The sequence below is a fragment of the Ruditapes philippinarum genome, unplaced genomic scaffold (assembly GCF_026571515.1).
Source record: "Ruditapes philippinarum isolate M1 unplaced genomic scaffold, ASM2657151v2 ctg6265_1_1_1_1, whole genome shotgun sequence".
Taxonomy (NCBI): Eukaryota; Metazoa; Mollusca; class Bivalvia; order Venerida; family Veneridae; genus Ruditapes; species Ruditapes philippinarum.
This window is the reverse complement of record NW_026865251.1, coordinates 139,744-159,148: the sequence shown is the minus strand read 5'-3', so window position 1 is coordinate 159,148 and position 19,405 is coordinate 139,744. Positions and strand designations below refer to the sequence as shown.

Below are 19,405 nucleotides of genomic sequence, written 5' to 3'. Positions count from 1 at the left end.
GCCAACTACAATTACTAATCAATCTTTTGGATGAGACTTAAAATCACAATCCTCAAAAATATAAAATGCCTAATATACTCTTCTGGAGGAATTGCCCATATGGGAAACCGGTGGCGACTATAAATAAACTGAAATACACAGACACATCAATAGTGTGGTCCTGTTGAAAAACTTTTGGGACCCTGCTTAGGTCCTACTTTCCAATTCCAAACTCCTCGTGCACCTTCTTCTGATGCCTGTGTATTATTAGATCTATAAATTTACAATTTTAAACGTCCATTCATGCACACAGCCTCTTTATGTAGCATTATCTCATTTTATTTTTCTTTGCAAGAATGTACAAACATAACATATTTTGAGAACATCACTAATTTGAAGCCTGAAGGTTTCTGGACATGATGTAGATTAAACATGACGAAATAAAAACCTTCCCTTAGAGGATCGTTTTGTATTTGTACTGTATCAATGGAATGGCTTGGAAACTATTTTACCATATAAATTGGGTGTAGAGTTTTTGACAAATTAATGAACGAGGTACAAGCACTCTACGAAGAACATTTCATTGATTACTGTTGAATACTGAGACAAAATTTCTTCCCCTATTATCAACATTGTAATGCTTGTATCGAAGAGTGTCGAACTATTCCAATATCTCCGATATCGTAGAAAACATGAATTTTCTTCTAACAAATTGACGTTTCATTTGTTTGTTTGATTTTTGTCTTCGTTGTAATGTGAAAACAAATAAATAACAAAATCTCTAATGGCTTTAAAAAAAGAAAAGATTTTTAAGTAAAAATAATGTTTTTAAAATTTAAGAATGGATAAATTTTATGTTATGTTTATGTGAATTGTTTTATCAAATTCTTGTTTGGTAAATTTTGAATTTTTCTCAATTGATTTGTTTATTTGATGTTATTTTTCTTTAAATAATTTTAGGGGGAATTGTTTGAAAAATTAATTGTGTTAAAAAAAAATTTGAACAGAGAAAGTGTATTGATTCATTGCTAATGAAATTAAAAAAAAGGTCATTTATGTTTATTTTGGTATTCCCATCCTTAAAAGAGGTAATACTAAATATAGAAAGACTTGTTCAAGTTTATCTTTAAATTTAATTGTCTCAGAAATTTTGTGGTCAATGGATATTTAGTCATCCCTAAGGAAATTCTGGATATAAATAGGTGCCAGTCTGTGCATCTTAACATGGAAATTCAGTAACACAGTCTGGCAGTATTTTACGAGTGACTTAAAAAGTATAAAATTATCACGCAAATATTTCAAACAAGACGTAGATGTATATATTAAATATCGCAGAAATTTTCCATCGGCATGTTATTCACATGTTAGGTCTGTATTAGGCTAAGATGCAGAAAATATTTTTGATAGATTTATGAAAAATAATTTTTGAATGAATTATTCATATTCCAGGAATAGTTTGAATGCTGAATTGTAAAATTGATATTCTTTGTTCCGTTGGAGGACAAATATTACGAGGCAGTGTTGCATGCTGTAAAAGGTTTCATACATATATTTTTCAAACAATGAAGGAGATATAAAGGATAAAGGCATAAAGTCTTGTCAGTATTCCAGGACTTTATATGAAAGAAAATTTGTGGAATTTTGTGAAATTTGTGGAAATATGTTTAATTTCTTTGGTGTAAGTATTTTAGTTGTTTATATACAAATGTACATGTATAAAAACAGTGAATAATAATGTTTTACAGAGGGATAAGAAACTTAAAATGTTTAGAAAAAAAAAAGAATGACCAACTTTCTTTGCACAAGCTTGGCTGTTGGAGTCGTGCAATTTTCAGTTTCTTGTTTTAAATTGGTAATCAAATTTAAGTTATTGGAGCATTTTTATAATAAAAGAATTAAGGCCTTGGCCAACCGGCTTTCTTTAAAAGTTTTATTATGATATTTTATTGACAATTGTCATTGTAGTCACAAATTCAGCTGGTTAAGGGTTAATTTCTTTACTTTCCAAATATAATCATAGGACCTTCATGTATTCATGTAGCATTATATTTTTCATTCCTAATTTAAACAGATTTGCATAGCAATTTAGTGCAAAAATTTTAATCTAAGACACTAGGGACTTAAAGGGAGACACAGGCAAAATTTTCATCTCTTAGTTTTGAATTTTTCATTCATTATTCTGTAAATGCCCTCAAAATGAATATATAAGACAGTCAATGGAACAAAACTTTTCTCCATATAAAGAATAAAATGGTGGTTTCCTAACTTGATGACATAGACTTGTTTCAATCATACAATATCCAAAATATCTCTTATTGTAACTTAAAGAGTTGGTTCAAGTCACCTGACTTCTTTTAAAACTATTTGGTGATTCTATTGCCGTCAAAATTTTGTTCAACATATATAGAAATGTTTACGTTTCAAACCCAAAATATATAAAATTCAAACTGAAATTCATGCTGAACTTTCAAGAAACATCATTTTAGCCTGATTTGAGTACAAAAGATAATTTTGATATTTTTGTCATTATTTTGCCTGAATATCCCTTTAATGATTGACAATTATTTAAATGTATATAATAATATTGTTATAATAATTGAGGATGTTTAGTAATAATCCCAAGAAAATGTCTGTATTTCTCTTACCATTTGAATTGGTATAACATTAAAGTAGTTATTAAGCATTCAATAATAAAAATCTGGAATAAAGGAGATCCCAAAGTAGCAATGAAAACAACAAAATAACATGAAACTTGTATGATAAAGGTTTGAATTGAGAAAATGGAAGAGTGCAGACCAGGAAAATGTCTTTAAAAGTCTGTTCAAGAATAAGTTAATTTTCAAAAAGTTATATCAGTTATTAAATTCGAAGAAGTTTCATATATTAATTAGAAATTAGATTAATTAGAAATTAGATCTTTATTTTGAGTTAATTATGGTGAAATATTATTACTCAAGTTCAGAACTGATGCAGTGTCTTGGCTGTAGTTTTTCCAGAACAATTTTTGAAAGCTTTTATTTTTCCAGACAATTTTTGAAAGCTTTTATTTGTCTGGAACAATTTTGAAAGCTTTTAAATTTTTCCAGAACAATTTTTGAAAGCTTTTTTATTTTTCCAGACAATTTTTTAAGCTCTTTTATTTTTCCGGAACAATTTTTGAAAGCTTTTTATTTTTCAGAACAATGTTTAAAGGATACAGTTTTCCCAGAACAACTTCTAAAAGTGTTCCTTTTTCCAGACAAATTTTTAAAGGCGGTAATTTTTCTGGAACAATATTTGAAGGCTGTATTACATTTTCTAAGACAAGTTTTGAAGGCTATGATTTTTCCAGAATAATTTTTGAAGACTATATATAATTTATTTAGAACAATTTTTGAAGGATGTGATTTTTCAAGAACAATTTATGTGGGCTGTAGTTTTTCCAGAACATGTTTTAAAGGCTGTAATTTTTCCAGAACAACTTTTGAAAGTCTATTTCCGAAACAATTTTTGAAGGCTGTAAGTTTTTGCAGAACAACTTTCAAGGCTGTATATAGTTTTTTTTCCAGAACAGTAGTTTTTCCAGAACAATATTTGAAGGCTTTAGTTTTTTTCAGAATGATTTTTGATAAATTTTTCTCGAACAACTTTTGAAGGCTGTGATTTTATCAGAATGATTTTTTAAGGCCACATGTAGTTTTTTTTCCATTAAATGATTTATGTAAGTGGTAGTATTTGCAGGCTTTGGTTTTTTCCAGAACAAAAATTATATGAAGTTTTACACATGATTAGATTCTATTTCCTAGTGTGTGCAAGGGTTTTCAATGAAAGTAGGACGAAAGGTCTCTGTGTAAGAAATGATGAGTTTATCAGTAATTACAGGGAATAAATGGCTTTAATCTTTTTAACCAGGTTTTCCGAAGGAAAAATCTGGTTATTAGATTGAAGTATGTCGGCGGGCGGGCGGGCGGACAGGCGGGTGGGCGTAAACAATTTCTTCTGTGCGCAACTCCTCCTACATTTCTCAACGGATTTTGACCAAACTTTCACAGAAGCTTTGTCATCAAGTGCCCTGGTGCATATTGACCTAATTATGGCCCTTTGTTTTTTTTCCCTTATATAGAATATATAGTGAACAATTTCTTCTGTGCGCAACTTCTCCTAAATTTCTCAAAGGATTTTGACCAAACTTTCACAGAAGCTTTGTCATCAAGTGTCCTGATGCATACTGTTGGGGTTTTGTGATTGGATAATTTTTGACCTAATTATGGCCCTTTGTTTTTTTTCCTTATACAGAATATATAGTGAACAATTTCTTCTGTGCGCAACTCCTCCTACATTTCTCAAAGGATTTTGTTCAAACTTTCACAGAAGCTTTGTCATCAAGTGTCCTGATGCATACTGTTGGGGTTTTGTGATTGGATAATTTTTGACCTAATTATGGCCCTTTGTTTTTTTTCCTTATACAGAATATATAGTGAACAATTTCTTCTGTGCGCAACTCCTCCTACATTTCTCAAGGGATTTTGTTCAAACTTTCACAGAAGCTTTGTCATCTAGTGCCCTGATGCATATTGTTGGGTTTTTGTGATTGGATAATTTTTGACCTAATTATGGCCCTTTGTTTTTTTCCCTTATATAGAGTATATAGTGAACAATTTCTTCTGTTGCCCAACTGCTTCTACATTTCTCAAAGGATTTTGTTCAAATTTTCACAGATTAGCTTTATCTTCAAGTGCCCTGCTGTGTATTGTCAGGGTTTTATGATTGGATAAGTTTTTACCTTTTACCTTATTATGGCCCTTTGTTTTTCCTTAAAATTTAATTATTAGTGTAATATATCCTATTAATCACAACATTTTTTATTTAGTTATAAAACAGAAACAATCTAGGTTGTTGCATGCCTGCCAGCTCATCTGCCTGCTTTTGGGTCCTGTAGAGTCAAGGTCAAGGTCATTGTTGCTAAAAATAGAAAATCTGTTTCCAGTCAGGTCACTGTTACTAAAAGTAGAAAATAGGTTTCCGGTCAATAACTTGTTTGGAATAAGATATTTTTATGAAATTTGTTGTAAAGCAAGTTTTTATGAAGACTTCACTTTTTGGCCTCCTAGGGTCAAGGTTACAGTTACTAAAAATAGAAAATTCATTAATCATGATTTACATTGCACATAGTTACATTGTTTGTTGCTTGTATTTGTATTTCAACTACAACATGTTTATCTACAATGGTGATAATTGAAAACCTGGTTTCGTGGCATTGCCATGTTTCTTGTTTATTCATAGCTATATGTCTAGGCATTTCATATTATGCTGCAGGTGGATTTTGAAAAATATCTTTATTTTGAAATTTAATCAGACACCGGACTTGCAATGCAGAACAGAAATACATTGTACATTGCAGAATGACCTGGCTCTAAACCGATGGCACAGGGGGTATTTTAGTCTGTCTTCAGTTATCAAACCTTAGGAAGAATTTCAGTACACAGTTGTGCATATGCGGGCACAAAAATAAAATTCTTGATTATGTTTATGATAAAACTCTATAAAGGTTTTCTTTAAGTTATTTTTATGCCCCCACAATGTGGGAGCATATAGCGTTGCACTTGTCCGTCTGTCAGTCCGTACGTCCCGAAATCTTGTGAACGCAACTCCTCTTAAACCGGATGACAGATTTTGCTTAAACTTACAGGGATGAACAACCTTAATGTGTAGATGGTAGTTAAGGAAGGAATTTTCGCTGCGACCAAATTTAACAGAATTATGGCCCTTTGTTGATTTTTTCACTAGATACTATGTAGAAATTTTGTGAACGCAACTCCTCTTAAACCGGATGGCAGATTTTGCTTAAACTTACAGGGATGAACAACCTTAATTTGTAGATGGTAGTAAAGGAAGGAATTTTTGCTGCGACCAAATTTAATAGAATTATGGCCCTTTGTTAATTTTTTCACTATATACTATGTAGAAATTTTGTGAACGCAACTCCTCTTAAACCAGATGGCAAATTTTGCTTAAATTTACAGGGATGAACAACCTTAATGTGTAGATGGTAGTAAAGGAAGGAATTTTTGCTGCGACCAAATTTAACAGAATTATGGCCCTTTGTTGATTTTTTCACTATATACTATGTAGAAATTTTGTGAACGCAACTCCTCTTAAACCGGATGGCAGATTTTGCTTAAACTTACAGGGATGAACAACCTTAAGGTGTAGATAGTAATAAAGGAAGGAATTTTTGCTGCAACCAAATTTTACAGAATTATGGCCCTTTGTTGATTTTTTCACTATATACTATGTAGAAATTTTGTGAATGCAACTCCTCTTAAACCGGATGGCAGATTTTGCTTAAAATTCCAGGGATGAACAACCTTAATGTGTAGATGGTAGTAAAGGAAGGAATTTTTGCTGCGACCAAATTTAACAGAATTATGGCCTTTTGTTGATTTTTCGTTTTCAACTTGTGGCACATGTAGTCCAAAAAATATTTGACCTAAAGTCATAAGATTGATAGAACAGTGGCGTGTGGGGGCATCCGTGTCCTATGGACACATTTCTAGTTTATTCCGAACTTCATGTACATCAAAATTTATGCATTATTTAGCTTCAAGTGTAAATGACCAACAAATAGATATGTTAAGAACTCTTTTAGTCTGTATGATTATATTAATAGTCCTGGACATTTCTACATTGACGTTTGGGCTATAATAAATTAGCAAGACAATTTCCGTAGGAATTTTTGGTGAACTTGATCATTCGAGTGTCTAAAGTTGCCTATTTTATATGCCAATGAATATGTCTCGAGAGAGATCTAGAAGATTCTCATATTCAGAACTATTGCATATTTCATAATGTTACCCTATATGTCTGATGCGGGGCTAGATAATTGCCATTTTTCTCTTTTATCTATTGACCTATATTATGGTAAAAGACGCTTTAGAAAGATATGGCCCAATCAGACTGTATTTTAGTTATTTTTGTTTTTGTGATGAGAATTGCAATATGTTTTTTTGTATGTAATTTTAAGTTTCCAACTCTCATCCAGCTGTGGGCTGCTACATATTCTACTCATATGACCAGTGCAGGCCAAGAGCTTCTGGACCACCTAATAATGAGCCCTGCACTGTTCGCTATACATTCAGTATACTATTTTGTAATTTTCCCTTAAATTTTGTCAGATTGAAAGATGAGCAAGTCCATTTAAGATTTTTTTAGTGAGACAAGGGTTTAAAGGGAATAGTCAAATCAGACTGCTTGGGTTGACAGGAATTTCTGGCTGTGACAAGGTCAGTGACATGCAAGTTATAATTATCCCATGTTTCCAAAGACTTGTCTCTCATAATTACTGGAATTGAAGCCATTTTTCTGTGTCAAAAAAAGGGAAAGAAAAAAGATACCGTACATATGCTACTAATGGTCAATCTGTTGGCAACTGAAAAATTAAAATTTCGTGAAACCCAACTCAACGCATTACTCAACTGAAGTTGTTTAATGAGAACGTAATTTAGTTTAAGTCAAAACAACTTGTGAAACCGGGGGCCTCAGATATGATTAAATGTGTTGACCATCTTTTATGTGAAGAAGCTTAGTCTATCCAGGTATACCTTCAGTATAGACAGATACTTCCATGTGTGGACACTTTCCACTCATTCTTTTATAAAATATAAATGCATGTGAAAATAGACAACAAAAATTTATGTGAGGAAGCTATCGGTGTACAGACATCATGCCCTTCGCATATCCGGACAAAATCCCCTCCATGAGTGGACATTAATCCCCTACTCGGACAAATTCCCCTTGTTTCATAGGTTTCTAATGAATTATTATGCTCCATAAGAATTGATGAATAATGTATTTATTATGCTCCATAAAAATTGATGAATAATGAACTTTTGTTTTTTTATTTATAATTATATGTATGAAGTTAACCTTTATAATTAGGACTTATAATGTTCTTGTACCTGAAAATAGACAAAGTCTTTCATTTGACAGCAGCTGCTATCCATTTGTTTTAGCATGAATGGGCTTGATAAAACCCGGGTGCCCATTCATGCCAGAAAAAATAATAGAAGACCACCTGATGTTTTAATTCTAACAGGAAGGTCTGTGACTCTATTTCTATCACCTTAATATACTGTATGGTATGACAATTTAATTCATAATTATTATTGTTATTATTAAGTTAAAGGGATCCACTGAAGTTTTTTTCTGACATGACATGACTCAAAGTTTTTGCTGCCATTTGTGTACCATTTGTGTAGGTCTGTTACTAAAAATTTGTGCAAAATTTGTGATCTTTCACCTGGAACATTTTCCAAGAATAGACATTTTACTTGTGAAAAATGACCCAGAAATGAACAGTGTTTAAACACTTCTGAAATCGTGCTACGAGTTGAATAAAAAATTGATATGAAAAATATGAAAGATTTTCAAATTTGATGTTTTTAAGTCTTTGGAATTGCAATAATTTTTGATTTGCTAATTATAATTTCAAAATTGAGAAGATCATACATGTACTACATCATTGCGCACCTGCAAAATGCTCCCAATTTTTTTAAAATAAGTTTTTATTCTAAGAAATTTTAAGAATGTAAAAAAAATAATGTAGCACACCAAAGATTGGCTTTAGTACTTGATATAATTTTAAAAAATTTTACTGCCTGAGTTTACCCCTGAAAACGTGTTAAGTTTTTTTTTCTAAATGCCCCCACATGGACTCACAAACAAAATGTATCCCGTTTTCAGGTTTAAACCAGACAGTAAAACTTTAAAAAAATTTAAAAATTATATCAAATACTAAAGCCAATCTTTGGTGCACAGTGTATATTATATTTTGATATTCTTACGATTTATTTGAAAAAAATTATTTTTTTATCTATGAGCTGACAAAACACAGTTCGATTGGGAGCATTTTGCAGGTGCGCCACCGCAATAACGTAGTATCCTACCATTGAATTTATACACAGTGAGTGTATTTCGGAGTATTGAAATTTTCTGTTTTATTTTAGATATTTAGCCAACAGTTTAAAAGTTTCTTGTCAGACTGTGGCATTTTCTTGTTTGTTACAAGGTAGAGTCTGCAGCAATCTGAAATTGAAATCAGTCAAACAACCATAATTAATTATGTTGCATCAAAGATATATACATTACACAAATAATGAAACTCTTAGAAGTTTTAGCTGTTATCAAAATAGGCTTCTGAACTGAAATGTAGTTCATTCAACCTTACAAGCCTAATACAGCTAAGTGAAGTAAAGCAATCTATTATATGGGTACAAATTTATAACATGAGGGGTCGTATGGCCTGTAAACTTGATCGTCTTATTTGATTTTTCTCGTTGATTCAATTTCCATGATTGATCTATTTATATATCGGTACTTTACTGATTGGATTGAATCAGATTAGTCTCCTTCGGGAAACGAGGCAAATCAAATTTTTTCCATTTCTTAGAAAGATTGGGGGAAACGGACCAACCGTAATCATTAACCTTTGAATCGGTTTTATGAACTGTGTAATAAATTGTTGCATTGTTAGATACTTACAAGTTTTTAGGCAATACTGTTACATTGAGAAAAGGAAAGTTTTATGGGGACAATATTTTTTTCTGCTGTAAATGTTTCCCGGAAAACAATTGCAGCTGGCGTGTGGAGACTCATAACTTAAGAATTTACAAGCAAAAACAGTGGAGAAATATTTTTCTTAGAAAAGGTTAAACAGTATATCATTGTATAAAAAGAAAGAACATTGTTTTTTTTAACCAGGTTTTCAATTTTGAAAATCCTGGTTATTAGATTGGGGTATGGCGGGCGGATGGGCGGATGGGCGGATGGGCGGCTGGGCGGATGGGCGGATGGGCGGGCGGGCGTCAAACGAAATTGTGTCCGCTCTGTAACTCTTCAACCCTTTGAAGAATTTTGATGAAACTTCAGACAAATGTTTACCACATCAAGATGACGTGCAGAACGCATGTTCCGCATGGCTGGCTCCAAGGTCAAGGTCACAGTGACATTAACATTGAAAATCCTGTCCGCTCTGTAACTCTTCAACCCTTTGAAGAATTTTGATGAAACTTCAGACAAATGTTTACCACATCAAGATGACGTGCAGAACGCATGTTCCGCATGGCTGGCTCCAAGGTCAAGGTCACAGTGACATTAACATTGAAAATCCTGTTTACATGATTTTAACTTGATTTGGCAGTCAATTGTGTCCGCTCTGTAACTCTTCAACCCTTTGAAGAATTTTGATGAAACTTCAGACAAATGTTTACCACATCAAGATGACGTGCAGAACGCATGTTCCGCATGGCTGGCTCCAAGGTCAAGGTCACAGTGACATTAACATTGAAAATCCTGTCCGCTCTGTAACTCTTCAACCCTTTGAAGAATTTTGATGAAACTTCAGACAAATGTTTACCACATCAAGATGACGTGCAGAACGCATGTTCCGCATGGCTGGCTCCAAGGTCAAGGTCACAGTGACATTAACATTGAAAATCCTGTTTACATGATTTTAACTTGATTTGGCAGTCAAAGGTCATATCATCTTTGGAGGTAATTTAAAAAAGATATGATATATTATTTCATGTCTACTTTGTAACTTGTTTTTTCATTATACAGAATTATCAATATAATTATAGTGAACAAATTCTTCTGTGCTGAACTCGTCCTACATTTCTCAACGGATTTTGTTCAAACTTTCACAGAAGCTTTGTCATCAAGCACCCTGGCACATATTGTCGGGGTTTTGTGATTGGATAGTTTTTGACCTAATTATGGCCCTTTGTTTTTTTCCTTATACATAATATTATAGTGAACACTTCTTCAGTGGCAATTCCTCCTACATTATTCATGTTTTACATTGCACATAGTTACATTGTTTGTTGCTTGTATTTGTATTTCAAATACAACATATTTATCTACAATGGTGATAATTGAAAACCTGGTTTCATGGCATTGCCATGTTTCTTGTTTGTTTTTTTAGTTAACAAATTTTTAAACCTGTTACTTGCTGAATTTTAAAATGGACATGTCCAGCTTTCATTTTTGGAAGTGTCCATTAATAATTTGGGGAAATCAAGATGTGATTAAAGTTGGTCAGGTAACAATATCGAACCCAATCAGACTAGCCTGGCTCTATACCTACATGTATGGTAAAAGGAAATGAGTGGCTGCCTGGTTGAGTGATGAATGCGACACTGACTTGTGATTTAAGGATTGCTGGCTGCATGGGTTCAAATCTAGTCAGGGGCAAGCCGTTGTTTCCTTGAGCAAGAAACTTTACACTCATTGCTTAGTATTGGTTAGTTACAGGAACGGATTCAAGAGTTTTTCCATAAGCTTAATATTAACAGCTTCAAATGCAATCAAACTAAAATAAAGTTGTTAAACAATAAACTTGTGATATAATGATGCGCATCCGAATGACAAACAGAGATTTTATCAAGCGATCAAATCACCGATTTGGATATATTATTTCGATTCTAACACAACATAAACAAATAAATGCTGCCATACCTGATATTAAGCTAAATTACCCTTGATTTGTTTCCGTACTTATTTCAGCGCGTAGCATTTTTAGTGGTTACGTCACATATATATAATGATTGCATCACACACATTGTCTAAATATAGACTGTCAACAGTGATTTTATTGCATAATAACACACACTTTCTGTTCTTCTATGTTCAATAAGGATAAATGCGGGTTGTGTTAGAATAAACAATAAACTATTAATTATGATGTATATACATGTATATTTAAGGTCATAATCGTTGAGACAAGCATCAGGCAGTTTTGTCCGGTTGAAAGGACGTGCAAATACACTGCAGCGACTGCTCTATTATACTGAATGCTGGGAAACTTATTGTTGCAGGGCATTTCAAATTAAAGTTCACTTGTACTTACTGAGCTGAGTGTTACACTAGTACTCTATTTTCATTGATCATAGGGTTCCAGTGCCAATAACCTCTGGGGCCATTAAGCCATGTTACCTTTTGAGACATTGGTTTTTAAGGGAGCAGATTTGGATAAATTAGATTTGAATATGCTTTTGTCTGATTCATTACACCGCCCAGTTGAAATAGGGAGTCTCAGCATCAGATTTGTTAACAAGGAACTTTTAGTTTGATCCTTGGGTAATTCAAAATTTCTCTGTGACTAACAGTTGATCTCTAACATTGAGTTTAATGGTCATTTGTCTCACTTTGCTGATTAAAAAATCATGTTGGTTTAGTGGTCGGTAGCATGCAGAGTAATATGTAACTGATTTAGTTATCCAGAAAAGCTAGTGAGGTAGACCAACCATAATGAAATAATTGTGTCGGCATATATAAGCATAAAAACTAAATAAACAATCAAACTTACTGTTTCTTAGTTACAGAAAATGATAGACTAATCTAAAAGATGACATTTTATTTTATATATTTCAGGTTGAAATGAAGCTGGGACGCAACATGCGGGCAGCACCCAAGGGCAGTTTAGCCTCCATGTCTGCTTCAGACGCTAACACCCAGGTAGCTAACTCTTAGGCTTGGGGTGTTTGTTTTTAATCTTTCCTAAAATAATTTCTAACAGTTTCTTTGACATAAGGTACCTGGAAACAAAATGATGAAAAAATAAATATATTTTGTCTTACTTGTTATCTTGAACTTTTGAATTACTAAATAGATTTAATGACTAATATCAGGATACTCAGATGTTTCTTAATGACTGTTTTTTTGTAGAAATTTTTTAATCAGATAATGTATGAAAATTGAAATGTTTGGTAATTTTGTATTCTGGTACCTTAAATATGTTGCCTTTTCTAACTTGTTGCTTTTTAATTGATTAATCTTAATTATCTATTTAATTCAAATCTTGCAATATGTGATATATAATACTTCATGAAGATTAATTTAAACATTAAGCCTTGTAGTGTATGAAATATGTATTCTGACTCTATAAGTAATTATTTGTTATGTGTTCTTATTGGTCCAGCTGTATTCTGATTGGTCAAACTTGTAGAATATGAAATAATTCTGCATTCTTATTGGTTCAGCTTGTAATACATGAAATATGTATTTTGATTGGTCAAACTTGTGGAATAAATTATGAAATATATTTATGTATTCTAATTGGTAAAGAGTACAAAAATTCATCATCTTAGTGCAGTAACAGGTTAACTCCTTGTATGATTTAATAAGAGTTAACCTGTTACTGCACTAAGGTGACAAATTGTAGATTTGATTATACTACATGTATTTTATATGTTTAACTTTGGCTAGAATAAAGAAAGAGAGAAACTGAAATGCACCCAAATTAATTGAAAAGAATCACATATCTTGGGTTGGTTTACATATGTATTTATCCGCTCTTTTTATATAATTTAGCTCTATGACATCATGTTACTTGATTTAACCAAAGTAGATGTCAATAAAGAATGGTTATATATTTATTTATTTATATATAATATATTTCTCTATTCTGACAATGGGTATAGGTTATTCTGTCTCAAAATCTGTGTGTAATATTGTATGTTGAACAATACAGATATGTTGAACTAAAATATGGAATGATCCAGATATGTTGAACTAAAATATGGAATAATACAGATAATTATGTTGAACTAAAATATGGAATAATACAGATATGTTGAACAAAAATATTGAATAATACAGAATATACTGAACTTTAATATGGAATAATACAGATATGTTGAACTTTAAAATATGGAATTATACAGATATTTTGAACTGAAATATGGAATTATACAGATATGTTGAACTGAAATATGGAATTATACAGATATGTTGAACTAAAATATGGAATAATACAGATTTCTCTATTTAAAAATTCACGCTTTTTCTCTCACAGCTAGTGTCTCTATTGCTATAAATTATAGAATAGCCAAACATATCACATATTGCATTCTATGTATTTCTATATGTCACGTAGTTTAATATTTACCCTGTGTATTTTTACCAGCTAGATGCCTCTGTACCCTTGCTACATAACCATACGCTACATTCTAACCATATAGCCGATTACTTTGCTAACACCCATTCTGCCCTGCGCCCGCAGACTCAGGGGTCAGGTATTGCATCGAGACAGTACCCGTCTCGCTCCATAACAAGCCCACAGCATCCCTCACAGGTAATGTATTTTTAAGATTTAGAAAAAAATCATCGTGGCATATGAATTATACAGTTATCTATGAATAAAGAAACTGTTCTAAATAATTTTAAAATTTAATATTTGACGAGAATAAATTTTGAATGAATTTCTAGAAAATAGTGAATTAATTTCATGGGTGAGTTCTTGAATGAAAGAATTATAATTCTATAGAACTAGTCTTATTCTGAAAAGAAGCCTCTATGGCTGAATGGTTAAGTGGCTGACTTCAAGTCAGTCTTGCCCCTCATTTCTTGGGTTTGTCAGAGACTTTGGATTCTTTCATGTCAGGAAGCTATCAAGTCAGTTTATGAAAGTTCAGTGGTTCTACTCAATTAATTAGCTTTAGAAAAAGGTGCCATTAATTTTGGCTTAAAAGTTTTCAAAATTTTCCTTTGCAGTCTTTGAATTTGAAATTTGATTGCAGTATATTATCTGCTTTTTCCGTCTCACTCTTCTTATTTCTTTTAAATCTTAAAGCTGAATGCCTCCAGATGAGCAAAAAAACAAAAAATGTAAAATGCTTTTTTGTAGATGTTAAGTGCCAAATGTGTAAATAAGTTTCTTTGTTCAATTGACAATATTTTACTTTTTAATAAATTTTAAGAAAATTTTCATAAGAAATTGCATGAATCTAGAGGCATGCTGCTTTAACTAGCATTTGGTTTAAAGTGACATTATGCTCATTTTTATGCCCTCGCCATAAGATGGCTGGACATATAGTGTTACTCTTTTCCGTCATTCCGTCCTTCTGTCCCTCCGTCATTCCGTCATCATCAGTTTTCATTCATTATCTTTGTAAGAGTTGCACACATTCAACTCAAATTTGGCATATGGATATATCATGAGAAAATAAGGTCAAGTTCAAATTTGGTCATGGTCTGATGATTTTTGACAAAGTTATGCCCCTTGATAAAATTTTCAGTTTCCGTTCATTATCTCCCCAACATTTGTACACATTCAACTCAAATTTGACATAAAGATAAGTCAAAGGAATGGGCAAGTCAAGTTCGAATTTGGTCATGGTTCGATCTTTTTTGGCAGAGTTATGCCCCTTTCACTTTGAAAATTATGTGAAATTTTCAGTTTCCCTTCATTCTCTTCCCAACAGTATGACACATTCAACTCAAATTTGACATATGGATACGTCAAAGGAATGCACAGGTCAAGTACCAATTTGGTCATGGTTTGATGATTTATGGCAGAGTTATGCCCCTTCCACTTTGAAAATAATATGAATTTTCAGTTTCCGTTCATTATCTCCCCCATTTTTATAACACATTCCACTCAAATTTGACATATGGATATGTCAAAGGAATGCGCAGGTCATGTTTGAATTTGGTCATGGTTTGATGATTTTGGACAAAGTTATCTATCTTGAATATTAGAAAAATTTGACTTTTCAGTTTCAGCACTCATACTTTTGTGTAAGTGTATGTAGTAATTTTTTTGGCTATAAATATGCAAAATGCAATTTACAAAACGTTAACACTGAATAGTTTCAGTGCCTTGAACTGTGTATAAAATGGTTTGTGTTAACATTGAATAGTTTTAAGGGCTTTAAACTTAACATCAAAAAAACATTGAATAGTTTTAAGGGCTTTAAACTTAACATCAAAAATATAGTTTGTGCAAACAAATTTGGAACTAAATCTAACTAACATCTGAAATTTTGGCTGCATGCGGGCCAGCATCTGTGGCGTGATGACACATTTCTAGTTTCATTGTCAAGTTGAGCTGAATTGACTACATGTATATGTTTCTGAAGATTTGACTGCTATAATGGGGCTTGGTTAAGCAACAGTTGATGTTGGAAAATGTCTAGTATAAAATATAAATCTGCCTTAAATATTAATAGACTGTCCCACTCTTTTTATAACTTGAAAGTTAAAGGTAAATTTTGATGGAAATTTATACAAATTTCCTTGCACCACATTTTCACTTTTTACATTGTAAAGCAGAACACCAGTCCCTAATTTTTATGAAAATTTAGAAAATGTTTTAAATCATGAAAAAACTGTCGTCCAGTGTACATATAAAATGATTTGACTTAGAAGTCACAAAACAATACTACTAGACAAATATTCAGGAATTAAGAATATTTTGGGTTTTTCCCATCTAAATCCACCTTTACAGTTACAGCTTCAAAAATATGTGCAACAGGTTGACTTATCTATTATGACAGATAGTGCACCGTGAAGCTATAACTGTACCTACGGCTTAGCTGGGAAAAACTCACATTTGCCAAGTTCCACACAACATCTATTGCATGTCCATAGATCTAAAAATAGCCTTTGCTCCTCTAGTAATTGTGTGGAAACAAAATATTACCTGAAACAAGAAAAAGGCCACATAGATTGTGAAATTTAGTTACATTTCCTTAACACTCAATGCAATTTTATTTATTTTTTGAGAAAATTAAATTGATGTAAAATAATGTATTTGCAGGATCTTATAGAGACTTTAAACAGAAATAATCTGACCAGTTTAACTCAAGAAACTCGCCTTCAAGATGAGCAGAGGAAAGCAGCAGAACGCCAAGAACGCCTCGAGGCCAGCCTTAAATTACTTCAGGAGGAAGAGAGACGAAGGACACTTGAACAAGAGAAAGAAAAACCATTGATCGATGTTGAAGAAAAACTTGTAACAGATTTTGAAACAAAAAATACACTGCTGGATAACGCGTTTCCGACGACGCAACCAAAAACAGAAGAATCGCCATTTGTTAACGTTACTTCACCGCCACCACCCATGAATTTATATGGCTCATATCGTATGAGTGAAAACTTTAACGTTGAACAAAAATCTTCAGAACAGGTTTCAACTCAGCCGTTTTCTCCGCAAGATTCGATGCGTTATAATCATGGCGAAGAAACCACTGAAACAACAACAAGTCTCAAGGAAGTTAACTCTGGGTTTACTGCCGCAAAATCTGTCTCCGTAGAAAAACAGGAAACTGTTGACGATGTAGAGGATATTGAAGAAGATATTAGAGTAGAAAGAAATAGCGATGAAAGTGATAATGATAAGATTAAGGAAGATGATTTTGACTTTTAGATTAAAGATTTTCTAAGAGGATGGAAACAATGCAACTTTTGGATAATGTAAATTAATACAATTGTGTTTTGAGTGATTAAGTGATTGCAATGCAAAGCAAAGTAAAAATGGTTTTACACAGTATCGGACAGATGATAAAGCGATTTGCTCAGATTCTGGGATTGTTTTTTTTTTTATATTGGAAAAATAGTAAATATGTATATCCTAATCAGAACTTGTTGTACAATTTAAAGGATGCATGTTTTTTTCTCGATTGAAAGATAAGATATTTGGCAAGGTAAGGGAAGTATGAGAATTATGTCTAACAAAACCCATTTAATTATCACAAAGATCCTGTATGTTGTAATTAAGGATGTAACATACAGTTAAGTGAAGTTTTATATGAAATGCTAAATTTTGTAATATCTTTACAAATAATGCTTTTTGAAATTTACAATATAAATAAATCTTCATTTGAGCATCAGATTTATGATATAAAACCATGTAAAAATTTGCGTTAACAGGGTCATTAAGTTTAACTGGACTCATTAAATCCTTGAATCTTTGAGACAGTTTAATTAGTTATTAGTTTGTAATTTTTACAAAGTATGATATTTTGCAAGACACTAATATTTTTTCTGTTGCTGTTTTAATTTAATATATATCTTTTATCATAATTTATTTTTCCTGTGTTTTTTTTTTTAAACATTTGAAAGTTTTATAATTTTCAAATATAACATGTATTACTACATTATAACTGTGATATTTTTATATTTATTAATTTTATGCATTATCTATGTGTCTTTTGTGGGTGTTAATATTCTATTATTATTCTTTTTTGTGACTGGTATTTTGATTATAATGTAGTTAAAATCTAGAATTGTTTAATCTTTTAAAGTAGATTTTTAATATTTTTTTGCTTGTAAACTTATGTTTTTTAATATAATTTATAAGTAAAAGATACATATATAATTGGGATTGCGTTATGTAAACTAGGTGTTATGTATTTGTTTTTATTGTTGTTTTTTTATGAGAGGTATTTAAAAGAGAAAATATTTTATATACCAACCCTATTACAAGTAGAGAAATTGATAGCAAACAGCATGGATCCTGATCAGACTGCGCAGATGTGCAGGCTGGTCTGGATCCATGCTGGTCGCAAACCCATTATGTTAGTTTTGTCGTGACGCGCCTCATTTATCCTAATAGAAATGTTGTACATGTAATTAAAATTAGTACTATATGTTATATCCACTCTTTTGCGACAATTGTATCTTCAGCTTTTAGTTTAAATGTTATTTGTCTCTCACTGCTTATTCAGAAATAATGTAGGATATTCAGTAATTGGTAACTTGAGGAGAAATTGGTAATTACTGGTTAGTTATCCAGGAAAGCCAATCAGATGGATCACTGCAGAGATATGTCAAAAAAATTGTGTTAAAATTGGTATAAAAAAAAAATCACAGAGAGAAATTTCAAAGAATAAACTTTACTGTATGAATTTGAATAAAAAAAGAGACTTGCTTGATTTGGTTATCAACAGAAAAAATTCATCTCTGTCTATTTTTTGTGTGCCTGGAGAGTTGGAAAAAAAACCATAACAAATATTTACAAATATGTACCCCCATTTCTGTTTAATTTGACCAATTCAGTTTTTTCAAGAGTCATTTTCCCAAAGTTTTGAATTTCTTTTGATGTTTTCTTGTGTTTAACCCTTGTTTTCTTGTGTTTAACCCTTAAAGTATCAAAGACTTTTATTATTAGGAAATAAGTTAATGTCCTGCAAAATCCAGTGGTCATTTTGTATTAATGAGAAAAAGAGTTGAATAGTTATAACTTAAGTTATGTATGAAAATAATTATGCATTGTTTTGTTTTTATGTCAAATAGAATAAATATAATGAGACCTCTGAAGCCAAGTGGTTTAGATTGTCGAATTTGAACCACTTACTTCTCACAACTGTGGGTTTGAATCCTGCCTCAAGCTTTGGATCATGTGAAGAATCTATCAAGGTAGAATGCTAAAGATGTACCCTGCCGGGGTACTCAGGTGCCAGAGCATGCCTGAAATAATGATACACACAGGGGTGCACCTGAGGTCTTTCCCAAAAGTCACAATAATTTTTATGTCAAGTCTGCCCCCTAATGAGCCCCCCAGATTGAGTGCCCCTGCAGGTTGAGTGCCCCTACAAGCCTGCAGGTTGAGTGCCCCTACAAGCCTGCAGGTTGAGTGCCCCAACAAGCCTGCAGGTTGAGTGTCCCT

At 32.2% G+C, this 19,405-nt stretch overlaps 1 protein-coding gene across 2 annotated transcripts; it reads left to right on the top strand.

Annotated features, from left to right (window-relative positions):
- The first annotated feature begins 1,369 nt into the window (after positions 1–1,369).
- On the top strand, positions 1,370–17,389 carry LOC132728356 (myb-like protein X). 2 transcript variants are annotated; one of them, XM_060714009.1, is made up of 4 exons: positions 1,370–1,657; positions 12,388–12,471; positions 13,922–14,089; positions 16,556–17,389. In XM_060714009.1, the coding sequence occupies exons 1-4, from the start codon at positions 1,640–1,642 to the stop codon at positions 17,162–17,164; spliced, it is 879 nt and encodes a 292-aa protein (XP_060569992.1). In that variant the 5' UTR covers positions 1,370–1,639; the 3' UTR covers positions 17,165–17,389. The 2 variants fall into 2 exon arrangements, with proteins under 2 accessions (XP_060569992.1, XP_060569993.1); XM_060714010.1 differs by lacking the exon at positions 13,922–14,089 and having other exon boundaries at positions 1,372–1,657.
- The last annotated feature ends 2,016 nt before the right edge of the window (positions 17,390–19,405 follow it).

Coding starts and splice junctions, on each gene's coding strand:
- LOC132728356 (XM_060714009.1), top strand. Junction 12,472..13,921: donor CTTCAGACGCTAACACCCAG/GTAGCTAACTCT, acceptor TATTTTTACCAG/CTAGATGCCTCTGTACCCTT. Junction 14,090..16,555: donor GCCCACAGCATCCCTCACAG/GTAATGTATTTT, acceptor ATGTATTTGCAG/GATCTTATAGAGACTTTAAA.